The sequence below is a fragment of the Galeopterus variegatus genome, unplaced genomic scaffold (genome assembly GCF_000696425.1).
Source record: "Galeopterus variegatus unplaced genomic scaffold, G_variegatus-3.0.2 Scaffold2524, whole genome shotgun sequence".
NCBI lineage: Eukaryota > Metazoa > Chordata > Mammalia > Dermoptera > Cynocephalidae > Galeopterus > Galeopterus variegatus.
Genome location: NW_007728635.1, coordinates 226,078 through 239,693, shown reverse-complemented (window position 1 = coordinate 239,693; position 13,616 = coordinate 226,078). Strand labels below are relative to the sequence as shown.

General features: G+C 49.9%; 1 protein-coding gene across 1 annotated transcript in view; it reads right to left on the bottom strand.

Annotated features, from left to right (window-relative positions):
• Positions 1–706: 706 nt before the first annotated feature.
• SLMO1 (slowmo homolog 1 (Drosophila)) overlaps positions 707–13,616 on the bottom strand; it is a 36,954-nt gene continuing 24,044 nt past the window's right edge. The window contains exons 2-6 of the mRNA XM_008582140.1: positions 10,315–10,409; positions 9,217–9,306; positions 4,384–4,454; positions 4,178–4,280; positions 707–2,553 (exon numbers count right to left, since the gene is read on the bottom strand). Of these exons, the coding sequence (XP_008580362.1) occupies positions 2,500–2,553; positions 4,178–4,280; positions 4,384–4,454; positions 9,217–9,306; positions 10,315–10,409 (413 nt within the window). The 3' untranslated portion in view covers positions 707–2,499. The remainder of the gene's footprint in view (positions 2,554–4,177; positions 4,281–4,383; positions 4,455–9,216; positions 9,307–10,314; positions 10,410–13,616) is intronic.

Genomic DNA, 13,616 nt, shown 5'->3' with positions numbered 1-13,616 from the left:
TGTGTGTGTGTGTGTGTGTGTGTGTGTGTGTGTGTGTGAAGAAGATATAACAACTACAATCCTTTGAAGTTGTTACAACAAGCAAACGGAAAGGACATTGTTGGGTGGGAGGGGGGAGAGGGAGGAGGGAGGTAGGTTTCGGTGATGGGCCACAATAATCAACCACATTGTATATTGACAAAATAAAAATTTAAAGGAAAAAAAAATAAATAAAATAAAATAAAATGGAAAGCATAGAATAAAAAACCCAACACATGTAGGTGCTTACTTTCACCCTACTTCAGTCACCAAAAGTTTGAAGTGGCTGATGACTGACATTTACAACTGTCTGTGCCCTAAAAATGCAATCTTCCTCCAGAAACACACGGGACCTCCGCATATCCTAGGCCTTGTGGAGGATCACACCTGCGCATAGACGTGGTCTCCAAAAATCACAAATTTCCATGTCTCCCTTACAACAGAGCTACCTCTGTACTATTTTTAGATCATGGCCTCTATGAAGTTATAGAGCTGCCTTGAAACAGTGGAACAAGATGATGCCACCAAAGAAAGTGTCACAGACACCGTCCAGGGAGATGGTGCCGCAGTGTCACACCCTGACCCGCTGCCTCACGAGGCGCACAGAGGCGGCCCCAGGGATGCAGGAATGAAGACGTGGACAGTTAATCCTCCAGAGCCAAGCAGAAAAATGACACGAACCAGTGTATGCAGCATGGTCCCATCGGTGTTTAATAAAAGAAGGAAAAGAAAGAAAACACACATATACTTTCACATGCATAGAAAACTTCTGGAAGGCTCAATAAAAAGGGGGAGTTGACTGGCAGAGGGAGCAGGTAAGCCTTTACTCTTCAACAGACCAGTACTTTATTTTTTTTTTTCCATAAACATGGATTGCTTATATCTTAAAGTATTTACAAATGATTTATAAATTGATGTTGTTTTAAATTATTATTTATAAGTCGGTCTTGTTTTAAACAACTTTAGTTTTTAAAAAATTTTTTTTGATGGTTGGCCAGTTAAGGGATCCAAACCCTGGACCTCAGTGTTATCAGCACCACACTCTGACCAAGTGAGCTAACCGGCCAGCCCCTGTTCTAAACAACTTTGATTTAAAGATAGTGGAAAAAAGACGTTTTGCCTTTGCCCCTGAAATGCCCACAGAACCATAAGGAGAAAAACACGAACACAAACTTCTGACGCTACAGGCAACAGTGACCCCAGTTCCCACGCAATGCGAAAGCACAGGCCAGTCGGGCTCAGGAGGAGCGGCCACCGCAGCCTGCCCAGCAGGTGAGGCAGTCCCAGAGCCCAGATGTCCCTGGGATGGGGCGGGGACAGGCGGGGGCTATTGCACAGTCCTTAGGAAGGGCAGTTAGATGCTGGTCTTGTGCCCACCTTCTGCAGAGAGCGGGGGGCACCTGCGGCAGATACTCCTGTCCCAGACTAGGCCGCAAACCCTGCCCAGCCTAGCTCTGCTTTTTCTCTTCTTTTTCTTTCCTTCCTTCTCCTTTCGTCTTTGATAGTTTGGATGAGGTATCTGATTAAAGATGGAAGCAATTTAGCTCTGGTTTGTGAGGAAGCAGACCCGAGGAGCCGACATTAGTGGCCATCACAGCCAGCACCCCCTGCACCCCAGGCCAGGCAGGAGTTCCCAGGGTGCTCAGCCTCAGGGTGAGGCCACCAGAGAGGAGGGGCCCAGGGGCTGACCAGACCTTGGGTTCAAGCTGAAGGTCCCTGCAAACCTCAGCTTCAGTGACTTGGGGAAAATCAGCAAGAAGTTCCTAAAGATGCCTAGAGCCACACGGCTGTGCGCTGACCAAGGGGCAGATGCAGACATCCTAGGGACAGCCACAGTGACGAGGCAGGAGGGTGAGGAGCCTCAGGCAGAGGGAAGCAGGAAGGCCTTCCTCTCTCAGGCATGAGGACATGCAGGGAGCGCTGGGAGCCGGGCCAATCTGCCAGTGATGGGCCGGCCCAGGTGGCCCAGACAAGGAGCTGCAAGAAGTGGCTTTTGCCACGAACAGGAAAGGGCCGGTGCAGCTGTGGCAAGTGAAAAGCTGGGCACAAAATATCTTTCATAAGAACATGTGCAAATTTACCCCAAATGAGAAATCCACCCACCCCCATTAGATCAGGCTGGAACACTCTCCGGACCTGCTAAGGAACGCTTCTTCACTAGCTATGCTCGAGCACTGAAGGACGGTTTAAGTAACCAAGAGCCGAGGACAGTTTGCCAGAGACACCCAACTACCTTCCTTGGACAACAGCGGCTAAGTTTCCCGAAGATCCTCTTGCCATGAGACGAGGACCCGCAGCAGCAGGACAGAGCTCGTGGTCCTGCTGGCCAGGGAGAGCCGGGGCTGGAGACTCACGTGCAGCCGCGTGGCTTCACGTCCTCTGACCACCATCGCTGACCACGTGCACGGCAGAGTGAATCCCCAACCCAGCCAGTGAGTGCCGTGGTCAGCACGCTTGTCACAGGTGCGGGTGCAGATGCTGTCAGCTTACAGCGCTTTCAGAATTCTCAATTATCCACTCAATAGCAGCCCAGCCCTGCAACGACACACAAAGATTCAACAGGGCCGAGCCACCTGCCTCCACAGCCTGCGGTGGGCACTGCGGGGCCGGCACTATGCGGCACAGGAGACATGTGGGGGCCTTTCCCAGACATCTTCCACCTCAGCACGCAGTAACTCAGGCTCAGAAAGGAGGGACGGGCTCAGCGCCTGCAATTCTCTGCTGCGTCAGTGAATCAACAGCCACCTCGGCCTGTCCCAGCACCACACGCAAGGCCTCAGCCCAGACAGGCCTGCCAGTGCACCCCAACCTCCTGAGACCCCAGGCCGGGCTCCCGGGATGGCACCCCCACACCCCCACCAGCTGTCCCAGGCCTAAGGAAAGGACATCGCCCCAGGGACAGGGATTAATGTCAAATACTAACCACCTATGGAGATGACGAAGATGGCTCCTTTCTCTTGCTAAGGCAGGTGTGAGTCCCTCTTAAGCCTTCAACACAACAACCCCAGTAAAGTGAAATGAAAGGAAGCCAATTCAGCCTCACTGAGTTTACCCTGATTTTTTTCTCATAAATGGGTGTAAGGAGGCTTTGGACTCACTGAGTTCTCCCTTCCTCTTGTAATTTTTTTTTTCCAGTAAACATAGGGCTCCTGCCCTAAGCCAAGCCTTGGGAACATAGAGATGAATACAATTCTGTCCCCTCCCACAGGGCTCTAGCACAGCTTGGCTTAGGGCAGGAGCCCTTGAACTGAGTGAAGCTACTGCCTACACTTCTCAAATCCGGATTTTTCTTTAAAAATTGGGTAGACTGGCTCTTCCATTAGTGACTAAGTGCAAGCCACACACAGATCGGTGACTTCAGTGCAGCCTTAGGCATCACCGCACTGAAGCTGACAGTGGAGACTGCTTCTGAGCAACACAACTGGGGGGCGTGGGGAGGGTCGCGGGGAGGCCTGCGCCGGGTGAGCAGTGAAAGCAAAGGCCTGCCTGGCCAGCGGCACTGCCCTCAACGGGAGGGACACGTCCTCCCCAGGCCACTGTTCCGTGGGCTCTGCTGGAGGGAGGGCAGCCTGACTCCTCAACAGTCTCTGCCCGCCTGGAGCCCGGCGGCAAGGGGGAGCCGTGGACGGACTCCTGGGCTCCATCTTTCCTCCTGTCATCTCCACAGCTCACTCCCAAACCCTGCTGGAGGGGAGACGTGAAGCCGGCAGTTGACTGCAGGGAGGTGTCGCGGCCGGAGAGGCTGGGCCAGAGCCACCGGTGCCCATTAAGTGCGAAGCTATGACAGCCCGCCATGCCGCCGACAGCAGCGGCCACACAGCCGCTCCCTGGCCTGGAGGGTGCGTCCCCACTGATCATGGCCTCCAGTGTCTGGGCTCTGAGCGGCGTTGCCTCGGCTGGGTCTTCGCTCCACATTGCCCCACAGTGTCTCGGTGACAAGAGGCGTCCTGTGGCTCCCAGGGCCCCGCAGCGCACGCCCTCAGCCCCGGGCCGGCCCTGCCACTGGCATTGGGTATAACTGGGAACTGCCAAGGCACTGCGAGCTCAGCTGAAGACGGAGCCTCAGCACTCGGGGGGCTTAGGGGACTCACAATGTCACCCACTCAAGCTAGCACTTGACAACCACAGCACTCACAAGGCCCTGCGACCGAGGACATACCTTCTTTGCATTGGATGATATCGTGTTGGCCATTAAACTTTCCAAATAGCCGCCGAGGCTGATCCCCGTGACGGTGATGGTGGCCTCCTGTGTGAGCACCGTCCTGCAGGAGGGCGACAAGCGAGGGCTGAGCGCCCCGAGGACGCCGCGCCCGCCCTCACGCCTGGCCTTCCTTCACCGCGTCACTCCCAGGACCAGCGACTCACATGTCAGGGTTCTCCGGATGCGCTGTGTACACCAACCTCTCCTTAACTGACACCAAATTTGTGAGTGTGATCTTCGAAAAGAAGAAACAATGGCTTTAGGTTCTTTTCTCTCCCATCTCTTCCCAAACCATCCGTCCACGCTCTTCCCTCCCCGAATCAGCACTTATTCGAGGCAGCACAGAAGAAACGCGTAGGCACAGGACAGGCCACCACAGTAAGTCCGCAGGAAACCACAGCTTAGCTGTTCCTTCTGGCAGCCGTCGTCCTCTCTGCACACCCCGGCCCACACCCAGCAGGGCTCGGGCCTTCATGGCACTTTCAAACCACCAAAGCCATCGGCAGTTGTAGAAACATACAAAATAGTCCTCAGTACCCAGAAAGCTTTCACCCACCCATGCCAGACCCCGGCTTTGACGTCCTGTCTGGGGGGACTGGACAGGACAGAGCCCTGAATCTGCACAAAGACTGTAGAGGTCTTCTCTCCGCAAGTACCACTTCCTGTAAACAAACTTCTCACTTACACAAATACTGTCCATTTAAACCTACTTAAAAGCTGGAGCTTAGAACAGGACTCACAGAATTTTTTGTGATAACAACAATGTCCTTTATCTGTGCTGTCTGGTGTTGTAGCCACGAACACATGCAGCTAACGGACACCTGAAATGTGGCTAGTGTGACTGAGGAATGACATTTTTTATTTTATTCACCCCTAACTAATTTAAATTTAAATGGCCACGTGTGACTGGTGGCCACCACGCAGCACAATGAAGCTCTAGAATGGTATTGTATTAGTCCTTTTGTGTTGCTATAACAGAATACCCGAGACTGGGTAATTTATAAAGAACAGAGTTTTATTTGGCTTACGATTCTCGGACAGCTGCATCTGGCATGGGCCTCAGGCTGCTTCTACTCATGGTGGAAAGTGGCAGGCAGCTGGTGGGTACAAGCAGATCACATGGCGAGAGGAAGCAAGAGAGAGACAGGAGGTGCCAGGGTCCTTTAAACAATCAGCTCTCGCGAGAACTAACAGAGTGAGAACTCACTCACTAACCCCCCTTCCCCAGGGAGAGCACTAATCCATTCATGAGGGATCCGCCCCCATGACTCAAACAGTTTCCAACACTGCCACATTGGGGATCAGATTTCCACATGAGTTTTGGAGGGGACAGCACATCCAAACTCCATCAGGTATCATTTTTTAACTCAATTTGCCAACTCCAGTAACCCATTGTTTTGCCAATTCCAATAAAACACTTTTTTTTTTTTAAGTTTAAGTAGGCAAAAGTTTAAGTAAACCAAACTTTTTTGTTGTTTAAAAAGATGACCTGTAAGGGGATCTTAACCCTTGACTTGGTGTTGTCAGCACCACGCTCTCCCAAGTGAGCCACGGGCCGGCCCTAGTAACCAAAACTTTTAAAAGTGTAAGTGGTCACCTTTCAGCAGTGATAAACACTTATTTTTTTGCTTATGGAATAATTTCTCACTGAAGTCCTCCCCTGGCTTGCCATCCTGATGAAAGTGGCTAGTGGGGAGTCTCTTTCCTCCTGCTGAGCACAGTTGTCAAGAGACTCTTGTGTGCAATTACTACACTGGACGGAAATATTTAACCATATCTATTAACAAACTCTGATTAGCTGTTGTCATTTTATGTGCAATATTTTTATGCCTCTGTATTATATAAATCTCATTTCCCATCATTAGTCTTCATAACAATCCTATGGGGTTTGTTCTTCCTCTTTATGTGAGAACATGAGACTCAGAAAACGTAAATCATATCCCAGTCCTACGACCACCCAGGGGTCACTCTGGGATGTGGGTGCACATCTGTCCTGCTCCACACCCTGCTTCCTACTCACTAGACCTCAGTGTGGCATCAACTGTCCTCTTCACTGACAACTAAGCCTTCTGGAAAGAGGAGGTGCAACTTCCAAAGTATAGAACTTTCTGGGCAGAGGGACCAGAATATATCAACTGTCAGGAATGGCAAGGGGCACTGGCCAAGAGGACCCTGACAGGCTCCCAGGACTCCATGCACAGGACTATGTGGGACCAGGGGCAGCTGGAATGGGGGTGCTGGCAAAGGTCCCAGATGGTATAGTATGGAGTTTGGGCTTTATCCTGGAAGTGGTTTGGAAGCTTCCTTCTCCACAAGGTGTGGCCGGCCAGGCAGATGATGGACACACAGACATGGAGAGGCTCTGGCTGGAGGTTGGGCCCAAGGTTCCCACAGCCTCCTTAGAGGCTCAAAAATGCTCCAGAGATGCCCTTTGGGGGGTGGGGATGAGTCACCCCAAAGGCCCACAGCAGGTCCATCTTTGTTTTAAACTCTGGGCCCTGCAAAGGATGCTGAGAAGATGGGGACGTCCCTACTGCTGCTCTGAGCACTGGCCCCACTGCACCAACTCACAGCATCTGCCTGCCCCACCCAGCAGCCCGTGTCACCCCAGCCTCACTGCAGACCCCATGGCCTTGCACCCTCAGTGTCAGACCTGAACGACCACTGCCCACTATGCTCACATGCCCCACAGGGACTTTATACTCAGCACGTCCAAAACCAAGCTTACCCTCTCTTCTCACACCTGCCCCCACGACAGCAGACCATGCAGCCTGGTGCCCCTCCCACCCCTGGTCCAGCCCTTCTCCCCCAACTTCACCCACCACCCATGCCCAGGCAGCCTCCTGCCACCTCTCACCTGGACTACTGCCCCCCTGGACTATTAGTCTCCCCGGCTCAGGTCCCAATGTCCCCCAGTCCTCTCTCCAAAAAGCTGCCAGGGTGGTCTTCCCAACACACAATCTGATTACATCACCCTCCTTCAACAAACTCTCAATGGCTCCCTATCACTGCAAAACAGAACCTCAGCTCCCCTGCCTTCTGTGATTGTATCCCAGTCCCTCTCCAGCCTCATCTCTCCCACACAGCCTGATAGAGTTTGGACGTGTTGGTCATGTGGAAATCTGATCCCCAATGTGGCAGTGTTGGGAGCTGTTTGAGTCATGGGGGCAGATCCCTCATGAATGGATTAAAGGGGGTGGATCCCTCATGAATGGATTAATGCTCTCCCTGGGGGCAGGGAGGCCCGAGTGAGATCTCGCTCTATTAGTTCCCATGAGAGCTGGTTGTTTAAAAGACCCTGACACCTCCCCTCTCTCTCGTTTCCTCTCACCATTTGATCTGCTTGTACCCACCGCTGGCTGCTGCTTTCCACCATGAGCAGAAGCAGCCTGAGGTCCATGCCAGATGCAACTGTCCCAGAATTGTAAGCCAAATAAACTTCTGTTCTTTATAAATTACCCATGTAGAGTATGCATAAAGCAAATGTACTTCACAGGGCCTGGTTTTCCAAAACCTTGCAGTTTCAAATATTGGCCTTACAAAAACCATGAAATTTTCCCCAGGCTATTTAGTCTCTGTTGAAAGATAAAGAGTTGTAACACAGCAAGGCTGCTGGTTCAAAGACAGACAAGTTACTGATGGATAAGTAAAGATACTGGGAAGCTGTGTAGGGAGAAGGTGTTTGCTAAAAATCAAGCTTTTGTTAGTGTATCGACTTAATTGCATGTTACCAGCTTCTATTGTTAAACTTGTTAAACGGTACTTAGCAAAAACCCCACCTATGTTCTCTTCCTATAACTTCCTGGTCTGAAGAATAAATGTGGGAAGAGAACCCCAATTCGTGGTTAATTTCCCAAATGGAAGGAACGCCTCACTCTTGAGGATTCCGGGAGATTAACCCCTTTTGGGGGCATCTCACTGCTCAGAAGACATGGGCTTTGAGTAATCTTTGGCAGCTCCATCACCCAGGGGAAAACGGGTGACAAATCCGTTGAAGGCAAAGCAACATACCCAGTCTCAGGTATTCTGTTAGAGCAACACAAAACAGACTAAGACACCACCTTCCTCTTCTTAGTCTCCAGTACTGACATTTGTGGCTCCCTGGGTAGCCAGTGCTAAGGCTCAAGGGTGCCCACTGCTAGTCTGTCTGGAGAACTCCTGCCAGCCTTCAGCTGCCAGCCTGTTAGCTCCTCTCTCACGGGGGGCTCCTGCCCTGGTGTTTACATGCCTCCATCCATACAGTTGGCTCATATGCCCACCCATGGCACACGAAGCCAGTAAGGGGAGGAAAGTCTCTTAATCCTTGCATTCCCTACCCCTAGCATGGCGCCTGACACATGGGAGGTGACTGATCCTGTTGGTGGAACCTATAAATGAATGAGGACTTGAACCACCACCGTGGTGCAGGGACAAAGGTGGGCCAGACAGAGGGACATGTGGGCAAGGAGAATGCCACATAGAGGCACCATGTTATGATTTCACCCCCAATAGCCCATTTCTATCTTTGCTAAAAATAAGTAACATTTTATGAAATAAACCATTTCTCTAGCCCATGCATTCTCTCCCGCATGTTGTTTGAATTTGCATTAGACCAATATACATTGTTTTAACTGAGAGAAGTGAGAGAAGAGTGAATGGGAAAGTACTTTTAAACACAACCGCCAACAGTCATCCCGGCTGCTGGGGCACGGGAAAGTGGTTATCCTGGGGGAGAGGAGCACGGAGGGGGGACCAGGGGGCTGGTCACGTTCTGTTGCTTGATCTGCCTGCTGGTTACTCAGTGAGTCTGCTTTGTGACAAGCCATCCTCATGCACATTTTTCTATACATTTATTATACTTGAATAAAAAGATAAAGAAAATACTCTAAATTAATTCAGGCTTTAAAAAAAAATATACAGCACTTAAACCAACGGTGGGCTAGAAATAAAATTAGATGAAGGCATGCTCCATCACTGAGAAAAATTAAGCACCTTCCTCGTCTTAGGCCATTGCTTACATTGGAGGAACAAAGTTCCATTTTCTTTTCCACTGGATCCACAACAGAATATTCTCTGATGTATGTCAAAGTCCTACTGGTCCCCAAAATCTAAAAAAAAAAGCAAAACTAGCATGATTATGTGTTAAAAACTCCATTTAATTTCATCAAGCACAGAATGCTATTTCATTGACTCATTAATTCATGTATTTATTCAACAAATGATGTAACAGGGGGCACAGCCATGGACAGAAGAGACAGAAGCCCTGTCTTCAGGGTGCTTTGCTCCAGCAGGTGACAGACAGTGAACAGATAAATCTATTCAAACAAAGTTGAGTATGTGACAGTCATAAATGCTTTAACAAAAAATGAAACAGGGTGAGGTCCAGGGAGCCCTGGGCCTGCTGTTCTAGACACAGCAGCCAGGGAGGCTCCAGGAAGGGAGGTGCCACACAGAGCCCCGGGGTCATTGGGCCAGGCCACAGGACATCACAGGCCCTGACACAGGAGCCTGTGTGACTTCCAGGATCAGCAAGGGCTGACAGGAGGGGAGGGAGACACACTAGGGCCTCAAGGCCATGTCAGGACTTGACTCTCTGGGGAGAAGTTGTCCTCAGATTTACATTTTCAATGGCCTTCTTGGTGGCTTCTCTTCTGAGGAAGAGATTTTTTATGGGCTGAATTATGTCCCCCCAAAATTCACACGTTGAAGCCCTAACCTCCAGCACCTCAGAATGTGACTGTATTTGGAGACAGGGCCTTTACCAAGGTGATTAAGCGAAAATGAGGTCAGATTGGTGGGCCCTAATCCAGTATGACCTGCCCCCCCAAGAAGAGGAAAGTAGGACACAGAGACCCCAGGTTGCGTGTGCAGAGAGGGACAGCCTGGGACCCATGACAGAGGTCTGGAGCAGATGGCTCCCTCAGGGCCACTGAGGAAACCCACCCTGCCCACACCTCCATCTTGGACCTGACGCCTCCAGACGTGTGAGAAAACACGTGTCCTTCTGTGGCATGTCGTGGTGGCCGCCCCAGCAGGGGAAGGCCGAGTGAGGGGGTGCGGAGCTGGGGGCAGGACTGGAGGTGCACCATGGAGAAGCCCCGGCGGGGCAGGCTCACCGCTCTGGCAAGGCTGGGCAGCCCCCACTCGGTGCTGAGCAGGCGCTGACTGTGCAGCCGGCCACGGCCATCCACGCTGCGTGGTGCTGGGAGAACTGGATATCAATATGCAAGAGAATGAAACTAGACCTATACCTCTCACCATATACTAAAGTCAACTCAAAATGGATTAAAGAATTAAATATACACCCTGAAACAATAAAACTTCTTAAAGAAAACATAGGAGAAACACTTCAGGAAGTAGGACTGGACACAGACTTCATGAACATGACCCCCAAAGCATGGGCAACCAAAGGAAAAATAAACAAATGGGATTATATCAAACTATAGAGCTTCTGCATGGCAAAAGAAACAATTAACAGAGTTAAAAGACAACCAACACAGTGGGAGAAAATATTTGCAAGATATACATCTGACAAAGGATTAATATCCAGAATAGACAAGGAACTCGAACAACTTCTCCTGGTTTTAATGAAGGTTTATTCAAATAAATATGAGGACAAGTCCGGCTCCAGGCCAGACCTGGATGCTGTGAGCTTTCCTTCCAGGCAGGGATGGGGGCAGCGCCCCCTGCCACCCATGCACACTGGGCTTGGTGCAGTCGCTGCAGGACACTGAGGCGCAGGGCGACCTGCCCGGGTGACCAGCTGGGCTCCCACACACCTCACACCAGGCTCGCGCCATGCCTGGTCGCCTGGTTGCCTCCGCTGGTGGGCTCCTTTTGCGACCCTGGGCGGAGGCGTTTTCCTCCACTCCGATTCAGCCCTTTTCCTCTCCTTTCTTCGCCTTCCCCTGGCCCCTCCCCCATCCACCAGGGCTTCTCGGCAGTGACACAATTCTCCCCATCACGCTGCGTGTCCCCTGACCCTCAACCGGGCTATTCCGGGGGGGGGGGGGACACGGGGGAGTCAGTGCCCTGTCAGCCTCCCACTCAGTGCCACTGCAGTGCACCAGAGCTGGTGTGACTTCCAGGTGGGCTGATGTCTTGCCTCACCACCTGGACACCCGACAGCAGCACAATATTGTAAAAGAATAACACACCTGCCTGCTGGTATCCAGAGCAGGCTACTACTCCCAGCTACTCACGTGCTACTTTGTTCCAACTTCTGAAGGGTATATGACTTGAAGCAAACACATTTTTTTTTTTTTACCAATTATAATATGTTCAATTTTTGAAAAGTATGAAGAAATTTAAAATCATCTACAATTCCACGCTCCAGAGATAACCACCGTCAACATCCTGGGATGCATCCTTCCCCTCACGTCCCCACAAATGCCTGGACTTCCTCAAGCTTCACCAGTCCAGGATAGTCAGGGCACAGGAGCAAAGGGCCTAAATGCCGCCCGCTCACTGCACCCACCCGCTGATGCTGGCTCCCGGCCCTGCCACTCCCCTGGAATCTGTGGGAGTCTCCGAGGTATCCCCAAGCTCTCACTGAGGCTTTCCCTCCTTTTCTGCTCCTTCTCTGGCCCTCAACCATTGCACTAAAGGGACTGAATACCCTTCTCCCTGTTTAATTTCCTGCCACCAGAGAGGTCCCGAGCCAGGTAACAGCTGCCCACTGCTTTCCAGAGCTCTGTGCTTGTTCAGGCCTGAAACCCACTGGGGTCAGACACACATCTGATGGGAGCAGGGTCACCACAACACATTCAGCACGGACCTCCCCCCAGACTGCTGAGGAGCTCTATCAAGTCAGCTTATCGTCCTAATTGCCCTAATTCTTCCTTCTTTCAGGATGTGCTGTCTCCTGGGAAGTCTCTGAGCCTCCTGCAAAGGTAAGTATGTGTCCACAATACCATCATTTCTCCAGATAGACCCAGACAAGTTTGAACAGCATCTCCAAAGTTGACCAGCCCAGACGCAAGACCCAGACACACACACACACGCACACATGTGCACATGCAGTTCTTAAAATATTAAACTGGAATTATACTAATTAATGGATTTATCATCTGCTTTTTATAAATTAAAAATGAACATTTTCCTAGAACATGAAGCTATTTTCAATAATATGATTACAAATAGCTGCACAATAGGTCATCCTGTGGATATTCATATTTATTTATTTATTTTATTTATTTATTTTTGTCCTTTTTGAGACCAGCCGCACCGCACTCAGCCAGTGAGCGCTGTGAGCGCACCGGTCATCCCTATATAGGATCCGAACCCGCGGTGGCAGCGCTGCTGCACTCCCAGCACTGCACTCTCCCAAGTGCGCCACGGGCTCAGCCCGGATATTCATATTTAACTGGCTCCCTACGGTAGATTATTTAGATTGCATCCAATTTTGCACTGTAAATTAAAGATAATAGTGAGCATTTGTGTACATTAGTCTTTCAACATGTCTAATTTTTCCTTAGGATAAATTTCTAGAAACGGAATTGCTAAATCAAATACCAAAGATTATGAACATATTGAAGTTTTTGTTCTATATTTGATATTGTTTCTAAATATAAATGGCTGATCATTGATCTATTTTACCCTCATAAAACTCTCATCCTAGGTGGAAAAGTTGGCTGTAGGGCGCAGATGAGAACTGGGTCTCCCAGCTCCCTACCCTCTGTTCTTTCCATGACATTAATAGCCTCTACATTATCAGGGCCTGGTCTAGATCCCTTCTCTTTCACAAAGAAATGCTTAGGCTCAGTTTTTCAAACCATGGCATCCTGTCACTAAGTTAATGCATCCTCTGGCTTTAACATGAAGAAATGAAGCAGCAGAGATGTGGCTGGTCCTGGTCACTCTGCAGAACACAGTGAGAGTTCCAGCCCTTTCTCCTCTCTGAAGTTTAAGGGAAGAACTGTCAGGGACATAATGGATCTAGGTAAGGAAGGATAATCTAGAGATACATGAAAAGCATCAGGGATCCCGGTCACATTAAGAGGGTCTTCTCAACAAACAGTCATGAGCTTTAAGGTTAAGCTCCTTAGACACGTTCCCATGTAAGTCATTATTTGAAGCAGAATAGTCTATGCCTTCTAAAATTAAGCTTAAAACTGTCTAAAAGTTGAGAAATTTTTGTGTTAAGTTTATCTCAAAGTTTCTTCCATATAAAAATCTTGCATCTTTCTGGCTGATGATTTAAACTAAAAACAACCTGCTTAAAATACTCACTTAATAAATAATTCCACTCATTACAGCAGGATGACCACACAAGTTAACATAGTCATCAGCATTGGAGGAAAAGGATAAACATAACCATAACATCTTAAAATAACAAGTTTTTTTTTTTTTTTTTTTTTTTTTTTTTGTCCGGCAACGGATCGCAACCCTCAGTGTTGCCCCCGTACCGGACCGGGAC